This window comes from Notechis scutatus, chromosome 8, assembly GCF_049901735.1.
Source record: "Notechis scutatus isolate UNSWTSFEM ecotype Mainland chromosome 8, rNotScu1.2, whole genome shotgun sequence".
Lineage (NCBI taxonomy): Eukaryota > Metazoa > Chordata > Lepidosauria > Squamata > Elapidae > Notechis > Notechis scutatus.
The window spans coordinates 1,108,867-1,131,245 of record NC_142016.1 but is presented as its reverse complement, the minus strand read 5'-3'; the positions used below and the strand labels follow the sequence as shown (position 1 = coordinate 1,131,245).

General features: G+C 45.4%; 1 protein-coding gene across 1 annotated transcript in view; it reads left to right on the top strand.

Moving 5' to 3' along the window:
• MACF1 (microtubule actin crosslinking factor 1) overlaps positions 1-22,379 on the top strand; it is a 294,628-nt gene that overhangs the window by 195,633 nt on the left and 76,616 nt on the right. The window contains 6 exon segments of the mRNA XM_087970253.1: positions 516-578; positions 1,155-1,396; positions 2,869-2,998; positions 4,026-4,225; positions 5,531-6,026; positions 6,848-8,319. Coding sequence (XP_087826379.1) covers positions 516-578; positions 1,155-1,396; positions 2,869-2,998; positions 4,026-4,225; positions 5,531-6,026; positions 6,848-8,319 — 2,603 coding nt within the window.

Here is a 22,379-nt window from a genome sequence, read left to right as displayed (position 1 = left end):
GGCGGCTGCGCAGGCTCTTAAGTAGGGTTTATTTTGGCAGTAGGGCTTATATTAGGTACGTGCATAAAGCATGCTAGGGCTTATTTTGGGGATAGGTCTTATTTTCAAGGAAATGGTATTTACACACTAATTAAATGTGAATTCACTCTCACTCTTGGACCTTCATTAATGGCATTTTATGTTGATAGTTTGAAAAGGGCATGCCTTAGCAGTAATTTTTTCTGTATGATTAAAAACAATGCATAAGTGGTTCTCCTACCCTAAAGGGGCTTATGACAATCTAACTCCATGTTTCTCAACTTTGGCAATTTTAAATATGGCTGGTTGGGGATTTCTGGGAGTTGAAATCCATACATCTTAAAATTGCCAAGGTTGAAAAATACTGATCCAGTTCGTTTATAGCAGCATGAATGGATGTTAGTTGTGCTCCAGCAGTGAAGGACACAACCTGCGTGTCTTTTCCAAAATATTACACTACCATGTCATTATGTCTCCTTTCTTATGATTTTATTCAGGTGCTGTGCTCCCTGCTGGTGGTAGTTCAACAGGCAGCGTCAATGGATATCACACCTGCAAAGGTGAGGCAATTCAGCTAATTGTGCATACCTTGTGTCTTTATGTAACTGCGGTGAGGCCTATCAATAGCAATTTTGTTTGCATTCCCATTGTTCAAAGAAAGAGAGTAAGTTGCTTTGACCTTTGCAGTTTCTTTCTTTTATGAGTCAGGGGCCATGTGGATGGAGTAAAACCGGAAGGTTCTTTCCCACTCATTCCCTTGTCACTCATCTCAGGTTATTTCAGAGGTTTTAACTAAGTGGAAATCATAGATGCATCCGGAATGTAAAGCTTTCTTATGGCTCTCTAAGCAAGGGACCTGCTGATTCTGAGGAAGAGGATAGTTTAAAAGCTGCAGATTATGGAAATTCTGAAGTCTCTTTTCTTCCATCATCCCTTTTCTTAAGAAAAGGGGAGCCTGAGTGTACAGAAGGCCTTTCACCTGAATCGACCTTTGATGTTGTTCATGCATGTTGTTTATTACACTGAACATATGTAGACTCCTACATCTGTATCTGTTACATTGAGTCCTTATATGTATAACCAGAAGCAAATTAAAGAATTCCTCTCATTCCACTTGGGTTCTTTTTCTGCCTTAGATCTGACAGAGATCCAGTGTGACATGTCAGACGTCAACCAGCAATACGAAGGGCTGGGTGCTGCTTTACGGGGGCGTCTTGAGCAACTCTCGGCCATGTTGGAAAAGATGAGGGAGGCCCAGGACCAGGTGAAGGCTGTGCTGACGTGGTTGGAGGAGAAGGAGCAGGCTTTGAAAGTCCTGGAAGCTTCCTCTTCACCTACAAAATCGGAGACAATGAGAGCTCAGGCAGAACATAACAAGGTCTTATTTTCATGTATACATAAAAGCCTCTTTCTTGTTTTTTTTAAACCATCCATAATAATATTGTTCAGCAAAGCATATGGCAAGTGTCTTGACCTTTTGTAGCTTTTCCCAAGGAGAACGATTCTCCGTTTGAGGCTGATCTGAAGCATCAAACTGAATTTATAAACCCCTTTTCAGCCCTCCCACAAAAGTATAATGTAGTTATTCAAATGGTTGAAATTCCATTTAAAAGAGTTTTGTGGGTGCTCTGTAATATATTCTGGCATTACTATTACAAGTGCTGCTTGGAGAGTGTCCTTTCAAAGAACAGGCTACCATATTTTTGGGAGTATAAGATGTACTCCCCCCCCACAAAATGGGTGGAAATGTCTGTGCATCTTATATAGCGAATGTTGCCGAAGCCCCGCCCACTCGCTGGCCCCCACCCTTCGGCCTCTGCCTCCCAGCCATTTGCCTCCTTGCAGCAAACAGCAAAAAGCCTGGTCAGCTTCAGCACAGCCTGATTAGCACAAGCAGCTGATTGTCGGTTGGATCAGCCTCCCTACGATCAGCTGTTCCAGGCTGCAGGGATCACCATCACCTATTGTTGCCTCCGCGTGCCCCTTTTTTGGCCTCTGCATCCCATTTTCAGCCTCCACGTGCACCATTTTCCACCCGTTCCGATCCCCGCTGCTTGGAACAGGCCAAAAACGGGGCACCTGGAGGCAGCAATAGGTGATGGTGATCCCTGCAGCCTGGAATAGCTGATCGTTGGGAGGCCGATCCAACCAACAATCAGCTGCTTGTGCTAATCAGGCTGTGCTGAAGCTGACCAGGCTGTTTGCTGTTTGCTGCAAGGAGGCAAATGGCTGGGAGGCAAAGGCAGATATTTTTTTTCTTGTTTTCCTTCCCAAAAGCTATGTGCGTCTTATACTTTGGAGCGTCTTATACTCTGAAAAATGTGGTAAATCCTTTTCAAATACTGACCAGTGTTTAGGTCAATCGTTCCCTCCCTCCAGATGCAGAGGCTTCAGGTCACAGGCTTTCAAGCCACTGAGGGGACAGATTCAAAATGTGTAGAACATGGGTGTCTCCGTGCGCAAGCAACTTTTCTATGGTTTCATAGGCCCCCTGGACTTTTGGGTACCAGTTTTTTTAGCCCAGGTGAGAAACAAAACCTTGAGATTTGTATTTTACCCATTGAAACTCCTCCATTTTTTTTATCTAAGTAAGGTAGCTGGTACTTCTGATTTGGAGAAAGGCTGCCTTTTCATAAAGCCTAAAATAGGCTGAAAACATTGGTCCTCGCCTTTGATGACCTTTGGTCATCACTGATCACAGCCATCGCTGTTCTAGCAGCAGCCTCTGCTATCCTCAGAGGGAAGAAGAAGAAATCGAGTGGATGGAAAACATGTCTTGTCTTTAGCTCACTCTCAATCACGCCCACAGAGTCTGATGCTTTCCTCCTTCCTCTCCTCCTTTCTGAATAGGCATTTTTGGGTGATCTGGAGCAGAACGCTGTGAAGGTCCAGGCAGCCAAGGAATCGCTCTCTGGACTCCTGAAGAAATACCCTGACTCTCCAGAAGCAAGAAACTGGAAGAGGATGTTGGAAGACTTAAGTACGTAGCCTAAGAATCTCGGAGAAACTCTGCAGGGGCTAATTAAGAACTCAGAACATTCCTGCAGGCCACCCCGAGTTTCCTCTGGTTGCCTTTCATTGTGTAATGATCCAGGGGGAGAGTGACAGCCTTAGGAGCAGTGAAGAACCTGTGGGATAAGGGAGCAAAACAAGAAGCACACAATAAGAACATGCTTCTATGAAATGGCTGCCTGTTGGGGAGCATATATACCATGGTATTGATATTGGTTTCTTTATATATCTTCAGAACTTCTGGTCTGAACATGGTATAAGTGCTCCATAACATTTTTGGCAGCATTCACCTTCAGGTGAGGTGGGCAGTATATAAGTTTATACTATATAAATAAATAATAAGTATTAAACCAAACATAATAATTACAATAGTAGTAATAATGTGGTAGGCTTTTTTTAATCCTACAAGTTCCCCCAACCTTCTTGTCCCATGAGGTCTTGGGGATGAGCTTGCTGAAATATCACAATATTTGGCACAGGAAAAAAAATCCCTTTGCAATGATATGAAGTCCCAGAAAGAAGCTCAGTGACAGCCTGGGACATAAATACAGGGCCATTATTCCCATCTACCAGGAACCTTGCCTGCATGATAGCACTTGTTGCTAAGTGAGCATGTCTTCCCACATCCAGACAACTATAGGAGTCAAAGGACGTGATGCTGCAGAGCAGGCTGGGTCTTGCAGAATGGGTGTCTTCTCTGTACGCAAGCAGGGAAGAGTCCTCGCTGTGGAGAGAGAAGGACACTTGGGCAGTGAATTTTGGTGTGAGAAAAGGAAACAAGAAGCATAGCTGTGCCTATTTTCATCTGAGAAATGTTGGTGTAAGTGAGGACAAAGAACCTTGATGTAAATATTGGTTTAGGCAGGATCCACTCTCGTTCTCAGTGACTTGGCTCCTCTTTAGCCACTGGTTGTGGTAAAAAGATTTGTGCAAGATATTTTTCACTCTTGCATTATGTTGGCAATATCCCCAACCATGGTGGTTTCGGTGTTCAGATTCCAGGTGGGCAAATGCCAAGCAGGTGACAGAGGAGCGTCAGCAGAAGCTAGAAAAATCAGCCAATGAACTGGCCAGTTTTCAGGAAGCCGAAGGGCAGCTGAGGCCCTGGCTGATGGAGAAGGAGCTGATGATGAGCGTTCTGGGACCCCTGTCCATTGATCCCAATATGCTGAATGCCCAAAAGCAGCAGGTTCAGGTAGGTCAAGCAAAAGCCTTGGCTTCTGCCTTTGTGTGTCTGCTTGGACGGAGCGAGGAGAGGTCAGGGCGGGTGGAGTTGGGAGCTGAGGAGGCTGCATGGCCTTTCACAGTACCTCTGGTTCCACTTCAGGCCCTGATAGAGGAAAGGCTCATTTACGAATACTTGGTTCGTTTAACATCTTGCTCATATTTAATGTGTCTCCCTCTTTTTTGGGAATAAGAAAGCATGTTGCTAAGAAATCTCTAGCCAGTCAGCCAAGAGGGAGGGAAAGTCTTCTTGATACTCTTTCTGCCATTTGTTTATATGTTTTGGAGTAGCAGCAGCAGACTAGAACTCTATCGCCCTCCCCAGCATTTTTGAAAATCTGAGATGTATTGAAAACTCAACCTCTGCAGTTTCTGTGCAACACTTCCAAAAACTCCACGTTCAGACGCTTTAAGAGTTTCCAAATGGGCTCTTAGCTCTGTTGTCAGCCAGTTTAAACTCCTACTTTTTATGACTAATTTTTTTGGCTCTTAATTGATTTGTTAGTTGGTGTTATACATGTTTTACATTAAATGTTCCTTTGGAATGAAGATGAGATACAGTTTTTAATGGATGATATAAATATTGCCACTTGTTGCTTTGACCCTGAAGGTCCTTGGAAGAAGATGCTCCTTGGACCTGTTTTGTATCTGGCTCTCAAGTATGGTCTCCCTCAACATGTTGCTTCCCTTTCCACCAAGTCCCAGTCCATGTGGCTGGAATTGCTTCTTTGGTCACGGTAGCGGGAAAACAGGAGGTTGCAATGCAAGGCATTGTGGAAGACACATTGAGGGATTTCTAGCGCATCCTCCTAACTGTCCATACCCTAACAGCAGTACGCAATCAAGGAAGATGATTATTCATACAGAATGTCAATAATGAGGATGAATAAGGGGGAAAATGGGATTCAGCTATGGAATCCTAGAATCCTTACCCATCGTCCATAAAGCAAGAGCTCTCCCTAGAGTGTTTTTCAGAATCCTTTGCAATGTGTGGGAGTTCATTTTCATGTTAATCCATATAAAGATGAACCACCCCCCCCCACGGCAGAAGACTTGAAAACCACCAATTATTTCACAGGAATAGGCATCTTAATTATTTCAGTGGAATTTGGGGAGGCAGTTAGTTTGTGGCTGTCTTCGTGGGTTTCTGAGTTCTTAAAGTGGTGACTCCTACTATAGTGAGGCTAATAGCACCCATCCGTTCCTTCTCCCCTCATCTTTACCTTTTGTTTTAATCAAATGCCGCTAGTCCGTCACATTCGTATTTGTGTTGCAGTTCATGCTGAAGGAATTTGAAGCTCGGAAGCACCAGTATGATCAGCTGAATGAGGCAGCCCGGGGAATCCCCACCAGTCCTGATGAAACGTCTCCACCCCACAGCCACGTGCAGGAGGAGCTCCAGGCTATCAACAGGAAGTGGACCAAGCTTACAGAATGCCTCAACTCTCGTTCCAGTCAAATTGACCAGGCCGTGGTCAAGAGCACCCAGTTCCAAGAGCTACTCCAGGGGTTGTCTGAGAAGGTGAAGGCTGCTGGACAGCGCCTGAGCACCCAGCCTGCCATCAGCACCCAACCAGAGGCTGTGAAACAGCAGCTGGAGGAAACCAGTGAAATCCGGTCTGAGCTGGAGCAGCTGGAAGAGGAGATCACAGAGGCTCAAGCCCTGTGCGAGCAGCTCTCGGTTCTCATGGGAGAGCAGTACCTGAAAGATGAGCTCAGGAAGCGCCTGGAAACGGTCGCCTTGCCTCTCAAAGGGCTGGAGGATTTAGCAGGTACAGTGTTCACAGGTTTTGAAGTGAGCACTGTCATTTAATTGAGAAGTAGACTCAAAGCTCCAGAAGTTGTAGGAAGATGGTAGTGTGCAGTTGGGCCTAGTAGCTTCTAATGTACACATTTAGATGGCATTAAAATCAGCAGGGCCATTAGCACACATCAAGCCATTGGTCTCCTAGGAAGGAGCCTGTAGCTCACGTTAATGTTGTAAACACTCAAACACTAGTGCCCAAACACTCTGATGTGCATGGTGGTCCAGGAGACAATGCTGGCTCTTCCTTCCTTGTACTCTCACAAAGAAAGAACACCATACAAGGCAAAACCAAACTCCTTTATGGTTCGATTTGCTGTACATACCCAGCTAGAGAGGGACAGAGAAAATTCTCACTTCTCCAGGATGGCTCACCCAGCACACAATGAGTAATGTTACACCTCTTTGGGGAGCCAAAGATCACGTAAGGGACTGGTACAGTGTATCCTAGAATTCCCATAGCTGAATGGTTCTCTGTTTTCAAATTCAGAAAATGTATTTTAAAATCTACAGTAATTAGAACTAAAAATAATTATATAGGACTGCCCAGAGGGAAAAAGGAAGATTGGGCTTAAGCCCTATACATCTACCCGAAGAAAATACAGAATGGCGGCCCATCCCATCCCATGTCAAATGCTTCTATTTCCTAGAGTAGCTTGCTTCAAAGTTGTATAATTCATTCCCCCCACCCCCGGGACAAGTTCAAAGACTGGTATTTGAGTTTGTGCATTGAAAAAAAGTTTGCATTGCGAAGTACATTTTCAGCCATGCATCCCTTCCTATTTCTAGGTGACCGGCTGAATCGCTTGCAGACGGCCCTCGCCAGCTCCCAGCAATTCCAGCAGATGTTTGATGAGCTCCACACATGGCTAGAGGACAGGCTGAAACAGCAGGCACAGAGTGGGCCGATCTCAGCCAGGCTGGAGAGGCTGCAGTGTCAGATTCAGGAGCAGGAAGAATCCCAAAAGAGCCTTAACCAACACAGTGGCTCCTATGAAATGATTGTGGCCGAGGAAGAATCTTTGCTTCTCTCTGTTCATCCTGGGGAAGAGAAGACAACCATGCAAAGCCAGCTGGTTAGCTTGAAAGCAAACTGGGAGGAGCTGAGCAAACAAATTGCCAGCCGGCACTCCAAACTTAAGGATTGCTTGCAGAAGGCCCAGAAATACCAGCGCCACGTGGAAGACCTTTTCCCTTGGGTGGAGGATTGTAGGTCAAAGATGTTAGAGTTAGAAGTCACTCTGGATCTGGTGCAACTGGAAGCCGCTCTTCTGAGGTCAAAGGCCATGTTGAGTGATGTAGCAAAACGACGTTCCCTTCTAGAGATGCTGAATAGTGCTGCTGATGTCCTCATTGATGCATCAGAAATGGATGAAGACGACATTAGAGATGAGAAAGCAGAGATCAACCACAAGATGGATGCTATAACAGAGGAGCTCCAAGCCAAGACCGAGTCCCTTGAAGAGATGTCTCAAAGGCTCAAGGAGTTCCAAGAAAGTTTTAGGAACATTGAAAAGAAACTAGAAGGGACAAAGCACCAGCTGGAGATCTATGAAGCTCTTGGCCCTCAGGCCTGCAGCAGTAAAAATTTGGAAAAACTGAGAGCTCAACAGGAGGCTCTTCAGGCCCTGGGAGCTCAGGTGGATTACCTCAGGAACTTCACTCAGGGTCTCGTGGAAGATACTCCAGATGGATCAGACTCTTCCCATCTCTTGCGCCAAGCTGAAATTGTCCAGCAAGATTTCAAGGGGGTGAAGCAAAAAGTCAATGAATGTTGTAAAATCATGGAAAACAAGCTTGAAGGAATAGGACTATTTAATAATCATGTTCGGGAAATGTTTTCCCAACTGACTGACCTAGATGATGAGTTGGATAGCATGGGCCCTGTTGGGAGGGACATGGACAGCCTTCAGTCGCAAGCAGACGATGCCCAGGAATTTCTGGGCAAACTTCACCAGTTAAGACTGGATATCCAGGCTTCCGAAGAGAAGTGTAGACAGATGCTGGACGAGGAAGGGAGTCCTGATCTCCTAGGGCTGAAACGTGAACTAGAGACCTTAAGTAAGCAATGCATCAAATTGACTGAAAGGGGGAAAAGCCGCCTGGAGCAGGTGGAGACCACGCTGGCTCGCGTCAAAGACTTCTACAACAAGCTCAAGGAGCTGAACTACATGACCACTGCGGCAGAAGAGGGTGAAGCACTGCAGTGGGTAGTTGGGACTGAGGTGGACGTCATCAACCAGCAGCTGGCCGATTTCAAGGTAAGAGCCTTTCCATCCTAAAGGTGTTTCCTGTTTATACTGGATCCAGTCCTGGTTGCGTGCTTGACTTTTCTGAGTTGCGTATTGTCTTCCTTGACTTTACCAGGATGAGTCAGTGGCTGGGAGGTAAAATGTGGCAGAAACAAACAGCTTGTGCCTTGGGGTAAATTTCAAATCAGTATCCATTTGGGTAGTTTTAGGAAAAGTGTCCCCTTGGGGAGGGGGGGTGTTTGCTTAGAATACTTGTATACTTGTTTGTGTACTCTAAACATTAAGTTAAAAGAAAAGAAAATGGTGACATGTTTTGGTGCAAAATAGTTACACCCATGCATGTTTCAAGAGAGGCAAGACAGCCTGGGATGTGTATTCCTGCTTAGTAGAGGGTTGGGCCTGATGGCTCCAGCCACTCCTTCCGACTCTTGGATCCTGTAATTGGAGTCCTATTCTGGTTCAGATGTTGGGGGTCTTAAGAAACCTTGGGGTCTACAATGACGCTAGGTGGGTTTCCCCAGGTTTTCCTAAGCCTTTGAAGTGCTGTATAGGCAAACCTTTCATCCTCAGCCGATTTCATTCTGAGGAAGCATAAGGGGAGCTTTTAACTGGGCTTCTTTTGGTAACAGCCAGCTTGGATTCTCCGTGCTGGACAAGTACAGCAACCTTCTCAAGTGCTGAGCACGATTACTGTATTTTTCAGAGTATAAGACACTCCAAAGTATAAGACGGACCCAGCTTTTGGGGAGGAAAACAAGAAAAAAAATCTGCCTCTGCCTCCCAGCCATTTGCCTCCTTGCAGCAAGCAGCCAGTTTCAGTTTCAGTTTCAGCACAGCCTGATTAGCACAAGCAGCTGATTGTCGGTTGGATCGACCTCCCAACAATCAGCCGTTTTAGGCTGCAAGGATTGCCATCGTCTATTGCTGCTTCCGCGTGCCCCATTTTCGGCCTCCGCATGCCCCATTTTTCAGAACGGGCAGAAAATGGGGCACGTGGAGGCTAAAAACAGGATACGGAGGCCGAAAATGGGGCACGCGGAGGTGACAATAAGTGATGGTGATCTCTGCAGCCTGAAACAACTGATTGTCAGGAAGCCGATCCAACCGACAATCAGCTGCTTGTGCTAATCAGGCTGTGCTGAAACTGAAACTGAAACTGAAACTGGCTGTTTGCTGCAAGGAGGCAAATGGCTGGGAGGCAGAGGCTGAAGGGTGGGGACCAGTGGGAGGGTGGAGCTTCGGCAACATTTTCTGTATAAGACGCACAGACATTTCCACCCACTTTTGGGGGAGAGTGCATCTTATACTCCGGAAAATATGGTACATATCCATCCCAAATAAATGCATTTTTAAAAATAGATTAATTAATGCAACCATGTCATTTCAGGAAATCCACTCCCCAAAGTTTGGTGTGAAAATGGTAGAATGTTGTATGAGAATCCAAGACTGGGTAGATTTTGACATTTGGGAATTCTTCCCTGGAGCATCTAAATATCTCAGCAGGAATGTTGAGTTCATGAAATTTGGGCCACCGGGAAGAATTGTGAATGTAGATGTTCCTCATTTGTTATTGGGGAATATTATGAGCTCGAATCTGAGCTCTCTCTTGGAACTACAGACACTAAGGAAATGTTGTCTTCCACCGAAATAAAGCAGAACCACATTTCAAAAATGAAATTTTACTTTCAGGATGCATATTTTCAAAGAATGGTAAATAGAGAAAAGATTTGTGGGATTTTGATGGATAACAAGTAAAAATCAATGTTATTTGCAAATTATATGATTATTTGTTTTGTAATTCTACTGCCTTTGTTTAACAAATCTGCCTTGTTGACATGTTGTTCTTGTGAATGGATAATAATTGGTTAACTGGGGAGTGCATTTTAAGTGCTTAGGTTGACATAGTCTTGGAAGAATCAAGGCATAGATTGGTTCAAAGGGTGGAGCCAAGGGCTCCCTTAATGGGACAGAAAAGTCCAGTTGGAAAAATCCCTCCAAGGTTCACCAACTTGTGATGGCAGCTCTTTCCCATCCAGACAGAAAGAAGCAGCCCAGTGAAGCAGGAGCTTCCATCGGCCCCTGGCTGGCCAGGCAGAGGGACTTTCTTGTGGTTTTTCTCATGCGCCAGCGGAAGCTTGGCTGGAGCCGAAGGGAGGTTGAGACAATGGGAGAAACAAATGTGGGTGGCATCTGCGCCTCAGAGGGTTAGGCTTGATGGGCATCCGGAGCAGGACGGAGCATTTCCATGATTTGGGCCCATGGCTGTCAATGCTTAGGCTGTGGCAATGTTGTTAAATCCAAATCCCTCTGTTGCTCTTTTAGAGGGAAGCTTGGGTGGGCCTGAGCAAGCCCGGATGGAGAAGGCACGGGGGCTTCTGGTGGTTCCCTGACCCTGTTTTGCAGGAGCTGCCGGGAGAAGGGCATCTCGCAGAAGGAGGTGTTAGGAAGGGGAGGAAAAGGCTGCCTTGGAGGCAAGTTGCCGTTTTTCAGAGCTATCATAATAAGCGACATTCCCTCTGCCCTTGGCAATGGAGCAGGTGCTGGGTGGGCGGACTGAGTAATGCACGGCTCCCAGGATCTTCCGTCAGGCTTGGTTTTTCCGGTCCTGCAGAAAATCCCTGTATTTATTCCAGCTTGTGGCCAACCCAGTAGCAGGCAGTTTGGTTTCCGTTCCTTGGAGGAGTGAGGCGAACCCCACTTTACCCAGGGGATGCGGCTTAAAAACTCTCTCCACGTCTTTGAACTTCCAAGCAGAGCTTTTCAGAAATGTTCTTCCCGTGCAGTTTTTGGACACGTGGCTCCCTTTTCCTCCAGCCAGCCGCTCTGCTCTGGGGAAAGGAGAGAGGCAGAGCTTGGGTGGAGCAGAGAGAGAGCAGGAGGGGGGGGCATTTGGGAAGTAGCAGCTGGAACGACTTGCACTTGGGGAGGAAGAGCGGGGAAATGGTTTAAAATGTTGGCGGGGAAAAGCGCCTGCCTCGAAATCTAGGGGCTACTGCAGCTGACACGAGCGCATTGCCTTCTGCTGAGGAATTCTGTTTAGTGCAGTGCGTAAACTCAGTCCCTGTGCTCAGTAGCCCCTAGTTTATAGTTCAGTGTTATGGGTAAATCTTGCCACTAGAATGGTTAGGACAAATGACAGAAACATACAAAGATACGAAGCTTTTCCTCAATGTTTTTTTCCCCTGTTCGGGAGGATTTGTTGGTTTTTAATACCTATTGGGGGGATAATATGGTGTTAGTGTGCTCGGGCTGCAAAGGGAGCTCTGGGCTGCCATGTGGCCTTAGAGATGCCAGCTGTGGACCCCCCACCTCTCCTCTTCCTTTGCCAGCAGCCCCATTGGGGAGGGAAGCGTTCTGACCTCTTGGACTCTGGCCCCCTATTTTAAGGTTCAGAGCCCCGTTTTTCCCTCTGATGGTGTGGGGCCCCCATACCATCCTCACAGATTGCAACCCCACCCGGGAGGACCAGTGCCACCCAGAAATCCTTGGTGGAGGAAGCGACAGTCGCTTCCTGTTTTTCTAGCAACAGCCATCTTGGTTGCAAAAGAAGGAAGGACGGTCCTGTTTGAGAGCCATTTGGCAACCAGGCTGACCCCGGTGCCAGCCCTCTCCTCCTCCTCCTCCTCCTCAGGGCTGCTCAGTTGCCATCCTTTGCCAGCTTTGTCTAAAAGTCGAAGAAACAGAGGCCAGCAGCCAGGAGGAGGATGAAAAGGCAGATTTTCCAGGTGGCTTCGTTTAGCCAGAAAGCTGACAAACACCTGCCTGCTCTTGGCAGAACAGGAGCTCTGCAAACAATGGAGTCACTGAGTGGAGGCGGACAGGAGGCAGGAGGAAGAAAGGGTTGATTCAGAGCTTCCTCCCCTCACCCACCCATCACCTAGGCTGGCTCTGTGGCGGGCGGGGGAGATTTTTCTCAATGGCTCCTGGGCTCCTCCCATTTCTGTAACAAATAAGGCTGGCTGTGCATTATGCAAAGGCGGTTGACAGAGTGGACGAGAGTGGGACATTTATTAAGGCTGGCCCAGTCACGCACAACTTCTCCTTTCCCCTTCCCCCTACCCCTTTTGGTTAAATATTCCCAATACTTCTTCTTCTTTTTTTTTAAAAAAAGGATACATTTGCACAAGACCCCAAAGGGACAACCTAAGGAGATCAGCCAGAAATTAAAGCAATGAGAAGTCATGACTGACCCACAGAAGCTTCTGCAATAATTTTTAAGATGCCACCAGGTTCTGCCATTTCCCCTATCAAAAGTTCACTTGACAACTCCCTCTGGAAATGAGTAGAAGCCCACATTGTGTCTCACACCATCCCTTTCCATTCGTTTCCCCAGGGATGGTATTGCTCAGTTGCATTTACCATCTACATTCCTGGATCTGCCATACAACTCCTGAGCAATCTATGGAACTCTACTGTGCTTCTCTTTCAGATATTCCCTATATTTTTTTTTCATTCCTCTGCCTTGATTTCATTATTTATAAAGCTTTTGTAAAGTGTTTGAATAGTTAAATGACAGGGTTTAAATTTTGAAGGCCTATCCTTCTACCGGCCATTTTCGCCTCCTCTCAGCCTGTTTTGGAATCTTGGAAATAATTGTATGAACCTAGATATGCTTTGTCCAGTTGGATGCAGTCTTGTGAATATGGGCATTGTGAACTTTTTAACATTCCTTTCCTCCTTTTTGGCCCATTCCTATGCTAACTTTCATATTGCTATTATTTATTGCCTTTGGGGAAAGTATTCCACTGATTTCTGGACACAACCCTTCCAGTCCCCCCAAAGGAAATCCTGAAGCCTTTTGGCAGCAGCACTGGGTCTGTCTGCTCCGAGAAAGTGACTCAATAAGTTTGTCTCAAACAGACCTTTTGAATAAGGATTCCTTTTGTTTACGCAGTGCTTTTTGAAAAAGGATGGAGTCTGACTCCATCCCTTCAGCGACCACGATGCAGTGGAAGTCACCTTCAGGAATAAGAAGTTGACTGTATACATTTAGGCTGTGAAATACTGCATTCTCCGGTGGGATCCTTGCCTTGGTGTGAGGGCTCAGACTGGACTCATTCCAGGTGCTTGGTTCCTTTCCAGTCCCCACACCCTCCTGGCTCCCAGTCCTCTTCTTCACGCCCCTGGTTCGCTGTGTGATTCCTCTTTGGAAACTTATTCATGTGCTATCCAAAGAGACGAAACTCTTGGGAAAGAATGGAGGAACATCTGCTTGGGAAGGCTCTGGTTGGCTACTTCAGCACTTGGGCTCTTCCTGGGTGGTACCCATAATTCTAGACCACTCCTCTTCATTATTGCCAGGGACCCAAATCACTTTTTTTTTTCCTTTCGCTTTTCCTAAATCCTTGGGAGAAGGAACTGACAAACTCACTTTTGAAGTGGAGATTTCAGGGAGGATCTGCTTTTTTCTACCTGTTCCAATAATAGAATAGCAAATCGCCTAGGAAATCTAGGACAGGCGCATAATATTTGAATAATAATATTTGAATAATATTTAATGAATGTGGGAATTGCCGCAAGAAACGGTGGTGACAACTTTGTAAGAAAGGAAAAGGGACCGTGGTTGGCCACAGGTCCCCCAGGGTCGGCAGGGCCGTGGCTTTCGTGACCAGCAGTTGCAGGCTTCTCAAAGAGGGGTGTCCTCGTTCTACCTTGGAAGCAGGCAGCCAGGCTGGATTGCTCTGGGCCAGCTTGGGGGGCTTCTGCTGCTGGGTTCTTTTCTCTTTCCCAGGAAACAGCAACTGGGGGTGGAAGAGGATGGGGGGGGGGGGTGTTTCACTAGGCAGGATATCCAGCGAGTTTCACTGCAGGACAAGGAATTCAGTCTAGGCTCCCCAAAGCTTGTGGATTTGAAACCCCCACTTCTCCTTCCGAGGTAGCATCCCAGGACCGCTGGAGGAGGGAAGGGCACCGCCTGGTCTTGTGGTGCCTCTGTTGCCCGGTCTTTCAGAAGAGCCAGGAGGCTCCAAAAGAAAGATGGCTCTTTGCATCGTTCTTGATCTGCCTCCTTGCCTGATCAGGGGACCCATCTGACCGTATTTTTAACTCTTCCGTAATGTGCCCTGGCTCCTTCCAGTCCAGCTTGGAACAGCTGGGGGTGGCTAGCTATTTTGTTTTCCTCGTTGGATGCTTTCCAAGCCCACTTGAAAGGTTGCTACTTCTGCTGCCAGCTTGGTATTTTGAGTATCAGCATCCCCCAGTAAAATACTTCTCATTGCACAGCTGTTTACTCATCCTTCTGACATGGTATCCAAGAGTTGCAGGGCGCAAGTGAGATCTGGAGCTGAAGGCAGCTCTATCCAGCCGCAGGGCTTGGAACTGGGAGGCCGGCATCCAGGCCCAAGTGGCCCAAGGTGTCCTGCTGCTTATATGAACTCCTACGGTCTATTTCTCCAGATTTCTTCAAATCGGAGAGCCAGTTTGGTCTGGTAATGTAGACACCCGACTGGAAACCAGGAGACTAAAAGTTCTAGTCACACCTCCGCATGAAAACCAGCTGAGTGATCTTGGGCCAAATCCCAGGGGACGGACTGGGAGTTCGAGTCCCACTTAAGCACAAAAGCCGACTGACTACGTGCTTGGGGTGCTGTGCTTGGGGTGCTGTGCTTGGGGTGCTGAATGGGTTAAGGACCCCTCTCCTTTGCTGTGTTGCTAACTGGTCAAGTATCTTTCTCCTATATTTTATTTGGATTTTTTAAAATGTTTTTATTGGTTTTAAATGTTTTTAGAATTTTTAGTCATCGTGTATTTTTTGAATTGTAAGCCTCCCAGAGTCGTTGACTGAGATGAGTGGCTACAGACAATTGAATAAATAAAAAAAAGGAGGAGAACCGAGCATATTGACTTACTTATAAAAACAATAAAGGCAGGTTATATATTCAGGAGGACAGCATTCAGGAGGATAAACCCAGAGAGAGAAAACACACACACACACACACACACACACACACACACACATATTTATGTGTATATTTTCACTTTCTCTTCAGTTCTGGTCAGTTTCTCTTTGGATACTGCATAGTATAGTCCTGGGTGTTTCTAAATCCTGCAGAGATTATAATTCTCATTTTACCTCCTCTCTTTTTTCTCTGATGACGGGAGTGAAAAGACTAACATGTACACATATATATGCATAGGTACATCTGGATTAAACCTGACATTTTATGCCCAGTGAACCTGAGAAATATAGCTCCTTGGATGCTGGGCAGAAACCGGGCCCTGGTGCACTTGGAAATTAGTTCTCCATCTGCCAAATGGGAAGGAGAGGAGAAGCAGGATTGGCATATAAATAGGCCTTCATAATAACAGAAGACCAACATGAATTAGACCTTCGTCGAGGAGTTTAGGCTGCAGTGAAATTGGGGCTGTCCCAGATGACATGGTCTCTCCTCTAGAGGCTGGTGAAGTAGGCATTAAGGACGGGTGAGCAGTTTGAAATGTGGCCCCTGGGGGGCTGCCGCGTTTCACTTTGGAAGGAGCGATGTGGGGCCACTCGTCCTCCATCCAGGTCCTCAGAAAGGCTCTGCCAACCTGTCCCCACCTCCACCCCTTTCTTTCCCAGCAAAAGGACACCGAGACATTGGCATGGACCAATGGGTTTTTTAAAAAAAACTTCTAATAAAATAGATCATTACCTCAGTTGCACACACACATGCACACAAGCCCTCTTTTGCTCACTTCTCCTTCTTTGGTCCCTTGCTTAACCTGTGTGCAAAAAGTGCACCGTGTGTCTAACCCACAAAAAGAGAGTGTTTCTTCATGTCATGATTCCTCTGAATGTGTGAATGTGTGAAGCCTGTAAATAGATTGCTGTCCTCAGATGTTTGCCAGCTTCAGCAAGAAACCCTTGTGCGTTGTGTCAGGCAACACCATTCTTGTTCCAGAGGAACACAGGAGGAGAAGTTGACAAGAGCCGGGAGGGGGGGGGGCAGCTGGCAGCAGAGAAGCTGCATCAGCAGCAGGATAAGGTGGCCCTTGTTTGTCTCGTGACACAACTTGGCCCTTGGGCAGGTTGCTTGGGGGGGGGGGGCTGCACTGAAGCCGCAGAGGGAGATAAGGGAGAGCAGCTGGGAGGTGAGGGAGCACTGTGGGGAAGGTCAGGCAGTCCGGCTGTCCCTGGGACAGCATATTCTTGTGTGAGATCTGGGTCCAAACAAACACAAACCTAACCTGGGGTATTGGCTATTCCTTCCAAGCTCAGTGTCATTTGTAAATTTGATGAGTTCCCCTTCTATTACCTCATTTAAGTCATTTATGAGGATACTGAAGAGTACTGACCCTAAGGTGGAACCTTGTGGTACCCCACTGCTTACTTGCCTCCATTGTACCATTAAGGACTACTTGTTGAGTATGGTTTGTTAGCCAGTTACAAATCCATCTGGTGATGATGCTGTTTATCCCACATTTTTCTAGCTTACCAAGAAGTAGGTTGTGGTGTACTTTGTCAAATGCTTTGCGGAAGTCTAAATATACTATGTCCACAGCATTTCACTGTCAATTTAGTCACTTTGTCAAAGAATGAAATAAGATTGGTTTGGCATGATCTCTTTTTAACAAACCTGTGCTGGCTACTAGTTATAACTTTATTTGATTCTAGATGTTCACAGATTTATTTTTTGATTATTTTTTCCAGTATCTTCCTGGGTATTGATGTTAGGCTGATTGGTCTGTAGTTTCCTGGGTCAGTTTTTTCCCCCTTTTCTTGAAGATGAGAGCCACATCAGTTCTTTTCCAATCCTCTGGTGGTTCCCCGGCGCTTCAGGATTTTTTAAAGCTATAATATAATGGTTCTAAAATAACATCTGCCAGATCCTTCAGAACTCTGGGATGTAATTCATCAGACAAGTGTTCTCTGACCATTTTCTTGCTTATTTTAATTTTTATTTCTGTCTTCTACATTTATGTTTTGGTAGGTTGGGCTAGCGTTTCTTTTTGCGTGAAGACGGATGCAAAGAATGAGTTAATCAGCTCTGCTTTCTCTCTAGTGCCTGTTACTTCCTTGCTGTCTTTTCTTTTTAGTGGACTGTTTCCTTGACTTTTTCCTTGTTATTTATATGTTGAAAGAATTTTTTAAAAAATATCTTTGACTTTTGTTGCAATTCTTTATTCATTCTGAGCTTTTGCTTTCCCGACTTCATTTTTGCAAATTCAGGCTATTTGCTGATCCTCTGCCTTAGTTACGTGTCCCTCTTTCCATTTTTTGTACTTGTCCTTTTTGTCTTTCAGTTTATGAGATAGATTTTTGTGCAACCATGCTGGTTTCTTCTTGGATTTCTTGTTTTTCTTTTTCAGTGGTATTATCTTGGATTGGGCTTCTATGATCATATTTTTCAGTGTTTCCCACACTTCATGAGATGTTTTCCCCTTTAAGATTTTTATCCATGAAATTCTGCTTAGGCTCTCTCTGACTATGTTAAAAGCAGCTAAGTCTAAGACTCTGGAATGATTATGTTCTATTTCTTGTGTTTGCATTAGATTGAATTTCAATATGATGTGGTCACTCTCACGCAAGATTCCATCAACTTCAACTCCCTCTATCACTTCTTTTCTATTAGTAAGAATTAGGTCCCGTATAATTAGGTCCGTTTCCTCTAGTTCCCTCCTCTATCTTTTGGATGACAAAGTTGCCAGCTAAATTGGTTAGGAATCTGTTTGATCTCCCACTTGCTGCAGGGTTTGTCTCCAGTTGAGATTGGGGTACTGTGGCATGTTTCCCACATACATTTGTGAATTGATTTGTTAATTGATCTGCCAAACCACGATGAACCAGGACCAGCAGATCAGGCAGCAAGCTGCAAGTCAAGCCTCCTCCTCCTCCTCCTCCTCCTCCTCCTCCTCAAAGCCCCAGGTTCGGCCAGCAGTCGGCAAAGAGGTGAAAAGGAAGTGTCTCTGGGCCTCTCCTCCACTGCAAAGCGTCTGGAAGGAGGAGGACAAAGAGGAGTTGAGGACCCATGCCTCCAACTGTTCAAAAGACAAGATCTGCTCCTAGATTAACTCCAGATGGTGCTGCATGCACAGAGTGTTCCATGCATAGAAAATGGGTGCCTCTGGCACCTTCCTCAGCCTGCAGCCCTTCAAATGTACAACTCCGAATTTCCTGCCACTGTGGCACTCCAAGACATGTTTTTTTAGTACGGTTTATTTTAAAAAATGAAAGGCAAGTTAAAAACTAATATAAAGTTAAGAAAATGAAACAAAGAGAAAACTAGAAGTACAAGAAAGGACAAAAAAGTAAAAGAAAAAAGATATGAAGCAGGGGCTTCTGATCTTTTTAACAGTAGTTATAAGTGCAATTATAAAATTTACCTCTTATTCTTTGATTACAACACAACTCTCTTCTTTCTATACTCTGTCCTGTCTTGATTATCACAATCACAAATCATATGTTTATTTCTTTCTGCCTTATGGAAAAACTCCATACGGGGTTTCTAGTCAGCAATAAACATAGATACGGTCGATCCTCTGGAAAAAAAAGTCAGTTTAGCCACCTCAGAAAGACTCAGCATCTTCATCTTTTATTCCTCCATTGTGGGTAGTGCCAAATCTTTCTACCTTTGCACGTACAATAATCTTGCTGCAGTTATCAGGGACAAAACAAATTTCCATAACTTTTCCAACTGTTTGCCCATCAATCCCTGAACAAAAATGTCTAGTCTCAATTGTGTGTCAATCTTTAAAATCTTCTCAATCAATGTGTGCATTTGGACTCAAAATGTTCTTAGCTTTTTTACGCTTCAGCATGATGAAATGCTGCACGATCGAATTTGGGTCGGTCACCAAGACCAGCAGATGTACTCTTCTGAGCTTTCGGAGCCCATCTTCAGGGAACTTCGAAATCTTTATTCGTCTGGATGCTCAGGAAGCTAAACCTCGGGTCCCAGTGACACACCCAAATCTGATCTTGCAGCATGATCCTGGGACACATACAGTATTTGCCTTCCCTCGTGATAAAATGCCCCTACTCGTTCACACTTCCAACATAAATTTGAAGTGCCTTTATATATTCTAGATGATTCGTCTGATGATATATATCAACAGAGCATGTAAACATTCTCCTTATGATATAAGATAAATTTCAAACCTTTCAACCATATAATTCCCAGTGTTCCATTCAATTTCAGATCAGATAACTCAATCCTTTTCTTTCCTTTGCATCTTATAACACCTTATATTTAAATTGTGGTCTATTTCCCCCCCACAAAATTTTAGATATATCCTTCTGCCACTATATAAAATAGTGCAACAGTTATTCTCCCCAGCAATGAAAGTTGTAGTTTCTCCCACCTTAATATGTCTTTTTAAAATTTCCATATAAATTAGTATTGTGTGGTGCAACTAACTTACTGTCCAGTTCCTCAAACATGAAAAAAATCTTGCCTAATTCATCTCTCTGCAGGTTGCTCTAGCGATCCTCCACTATTTTTGCCATTTTTTTCTGGTGGTTGTCATTAAAATATTATAATCCAAAATCTCACAAGTAAGGGAAAGAGACAAGGCAAATTTCCCTTTTTTTTCTATTTTTCTTCTTTCATGTCAAATGGCAGGCTGAAGTTATAGTCAGCATCATGATCTAGCTTTATCTTTTGTATCAAAACAGCTACCAGTTGTCTTGTTCAAAAGCACTTTCATAATCTTTCGAAATAACTATCCTCCTTATTCATTCTAAACTTTCTTACATCCGCTCGTTAAACTTTTTGTGAAAATTTTTAAAACTTTTTCTTCCTTTGTAATCCAGAAAGGATGTTGAATCACAAAGTAGAATTTTCTTAACCTGCCTCTCAGAAAATGTCTCTTTAGCTGTAAGTTATTTACCTCCGAAGTGTTCAAGAATTGAGGCTCATGGGTCGCATATATGCTGCATGATGACTGTGACCTTGGTTTAAGCCCCTTGACTCCTGGCCAGTCAACTCACAAGTCAGTCACAAAAACCCCAATTCCTGCAATCTACTCACAAGGAGCAACTGTCTGGAATGGAAGTGGGTGATCTCACTGTCTCTCCTTTATCCAGAGAGACTGCACCTGAATTCACTGTTTGGCCACTGATTTCTGCCACAAATGCCATCCCCACTTCTTCTGGGACATCTAGTTCACCATGAAACCTCACCAAAAGCCCACCCAAGACATGAGATGGGGATGGCTGACATAACTTGAGGAGGTGAGCAAAACTTTCTTGATGCCTACCCATGGGTGAATGATAGCAAGGATTAGTCCTTTAAAGAGTTGGGCTTAATTTGACTCCTGGTTACATCATGTCAAATCCTTGTAGAATATGCTGCAGAAGGAATTTATACTTGTTTTCCTGACTGCCCAATCGTCCCAGACTTCAGATTTCCTTGTGATACCACTAAGGCTAACCTGCTCAGCTTTGTTTCATGATCAGCCAAGGTACAGGCTTTCACGTATATATGGTCAAAACAAACATTGCTCTAGTAACCCTTCCAATTTCTAAAGTAGACTTGTATTCCCAAATTGCAGGCAGAACCTAAAGGAAAAATGAGAGGCCAGATAAGCTAATGGTTCCGTTGAGCTGAGCTGAGACTTAAGCCTAGTGGGCTGTCTTGATCAGCCCCTATAGCCCCCTCCTGTTGCAGGTAGAGTTTGTTTGGGAACTACCTTAAAAGGATTCTTTGCCCAAGTTCTTTTGTTGCCAGCCTTCCTGTTGCAGAAATCCACCAGCAGTTCAGCTGGCCTGAGGACCAGGCATGTCCCAGAGCAGCTGCAAGCTGTGGGTTCTCTGGCAAGGCAGGGAGACCATCTGATCACTTACCAGCTCCCCGGAGCTGCCACTCTTATCTGACCTTGGTCAAATTCTAAGTTGCAAACTGCTCACTGATTTGCGCCTCTGTGGCGCAGTGGTTAGAGTGCAGTACTGCAGGCTACTTCTGCTGACTGCCGGCTGCCTGCAATTTGGCAGATCGAATCCCACCAGGCTCAAGGTTGACTCAGCCTTCCATCCTTCCGAGGTGGGTAAAATGAGGACCCGAATTGTTGGGGGGCAATATGATGACTCTGTAAAAACCACTTAGAGAGGGCTGTAAAAACACTGTGAAGAGGCATATAAGTCTAAGTGCTATTGCTATCTTTTGGGAAGAAAGCTGTATTAACAGGAAACAAGCGCTGATGGACTGAAGGCAGAAGTAAAGATCATTTATCTTCATTTAACTTTTTATTGCATTTCTTCTGAGGTTTTTTTTTTCTGAAAGTGCAAGAAATAGGTAATCCTCAACTTTTGAATTTTGCCCCACGTTATAACCTTCATTACTGCCATTGTTAAATGAACCGCTGCCGTTGTTAAATTCGTAACACCGTTGTTAAGTGAATCGGGCTTCCCCCTTGGCTTGGCTTGTCAGAAGGTCCCAAGAGGGGATCACATGATCCCAAGGGGACACTGAGACCGTCATAACTATGAGTCAGTTGCCAAGCGTCCGAATTTTGATCATGTGACCACGGGGATGCTACAGCAGTCATAAATGTGAGAAACGGTGATAAGTAACTTCAGTGGCGTTATACTTTGACAATGGTCTCTAAACTATCATCGTAAGTCAAGGACTACCATCTGCTTGTGTGGAAAGGGGAACTTTCCCTGAGACAAGACGACCTGGAGGGTTTTGTCTCCCTGGGAGCAGCACTGACTCGCTCACAACTCCGGCAAGGGAGCCCCCTGGCCCACTGGGTCTACTGGGGCTTCCCAAAACACCCTCTCTCCCACTAATTGCCTTAAACGGTGGGTCAGGGCAAATTCTGAAGGTGCCGTTCGCCCACATTTGACTGCTTCTTGGAAAACACTGCAGACTAGCCACAGCTTTGGGCGGGTGGGGGGCCGTTGTCCTCTTTGTCCTTGACCCGAAAGTGTTCTCTCTTGGGCAGAGGATAACCTTCGGGTCAAGGACAAAGAGTCCAACAAGGAGGAGCTCTCAGGCCAGCTGTGAGCCAAGCAGTGAAAGGGGATGGCCTGGCCCATCCACCTGGCTGAGTGGGATTGTCCCAGTTGCCTCTGTCTGGGGGTCCTGAAGGCAAAGCATTCGCCTTATGCTGAGGGTGCTATACACCCAAGAAATGCGGTTTCCCCC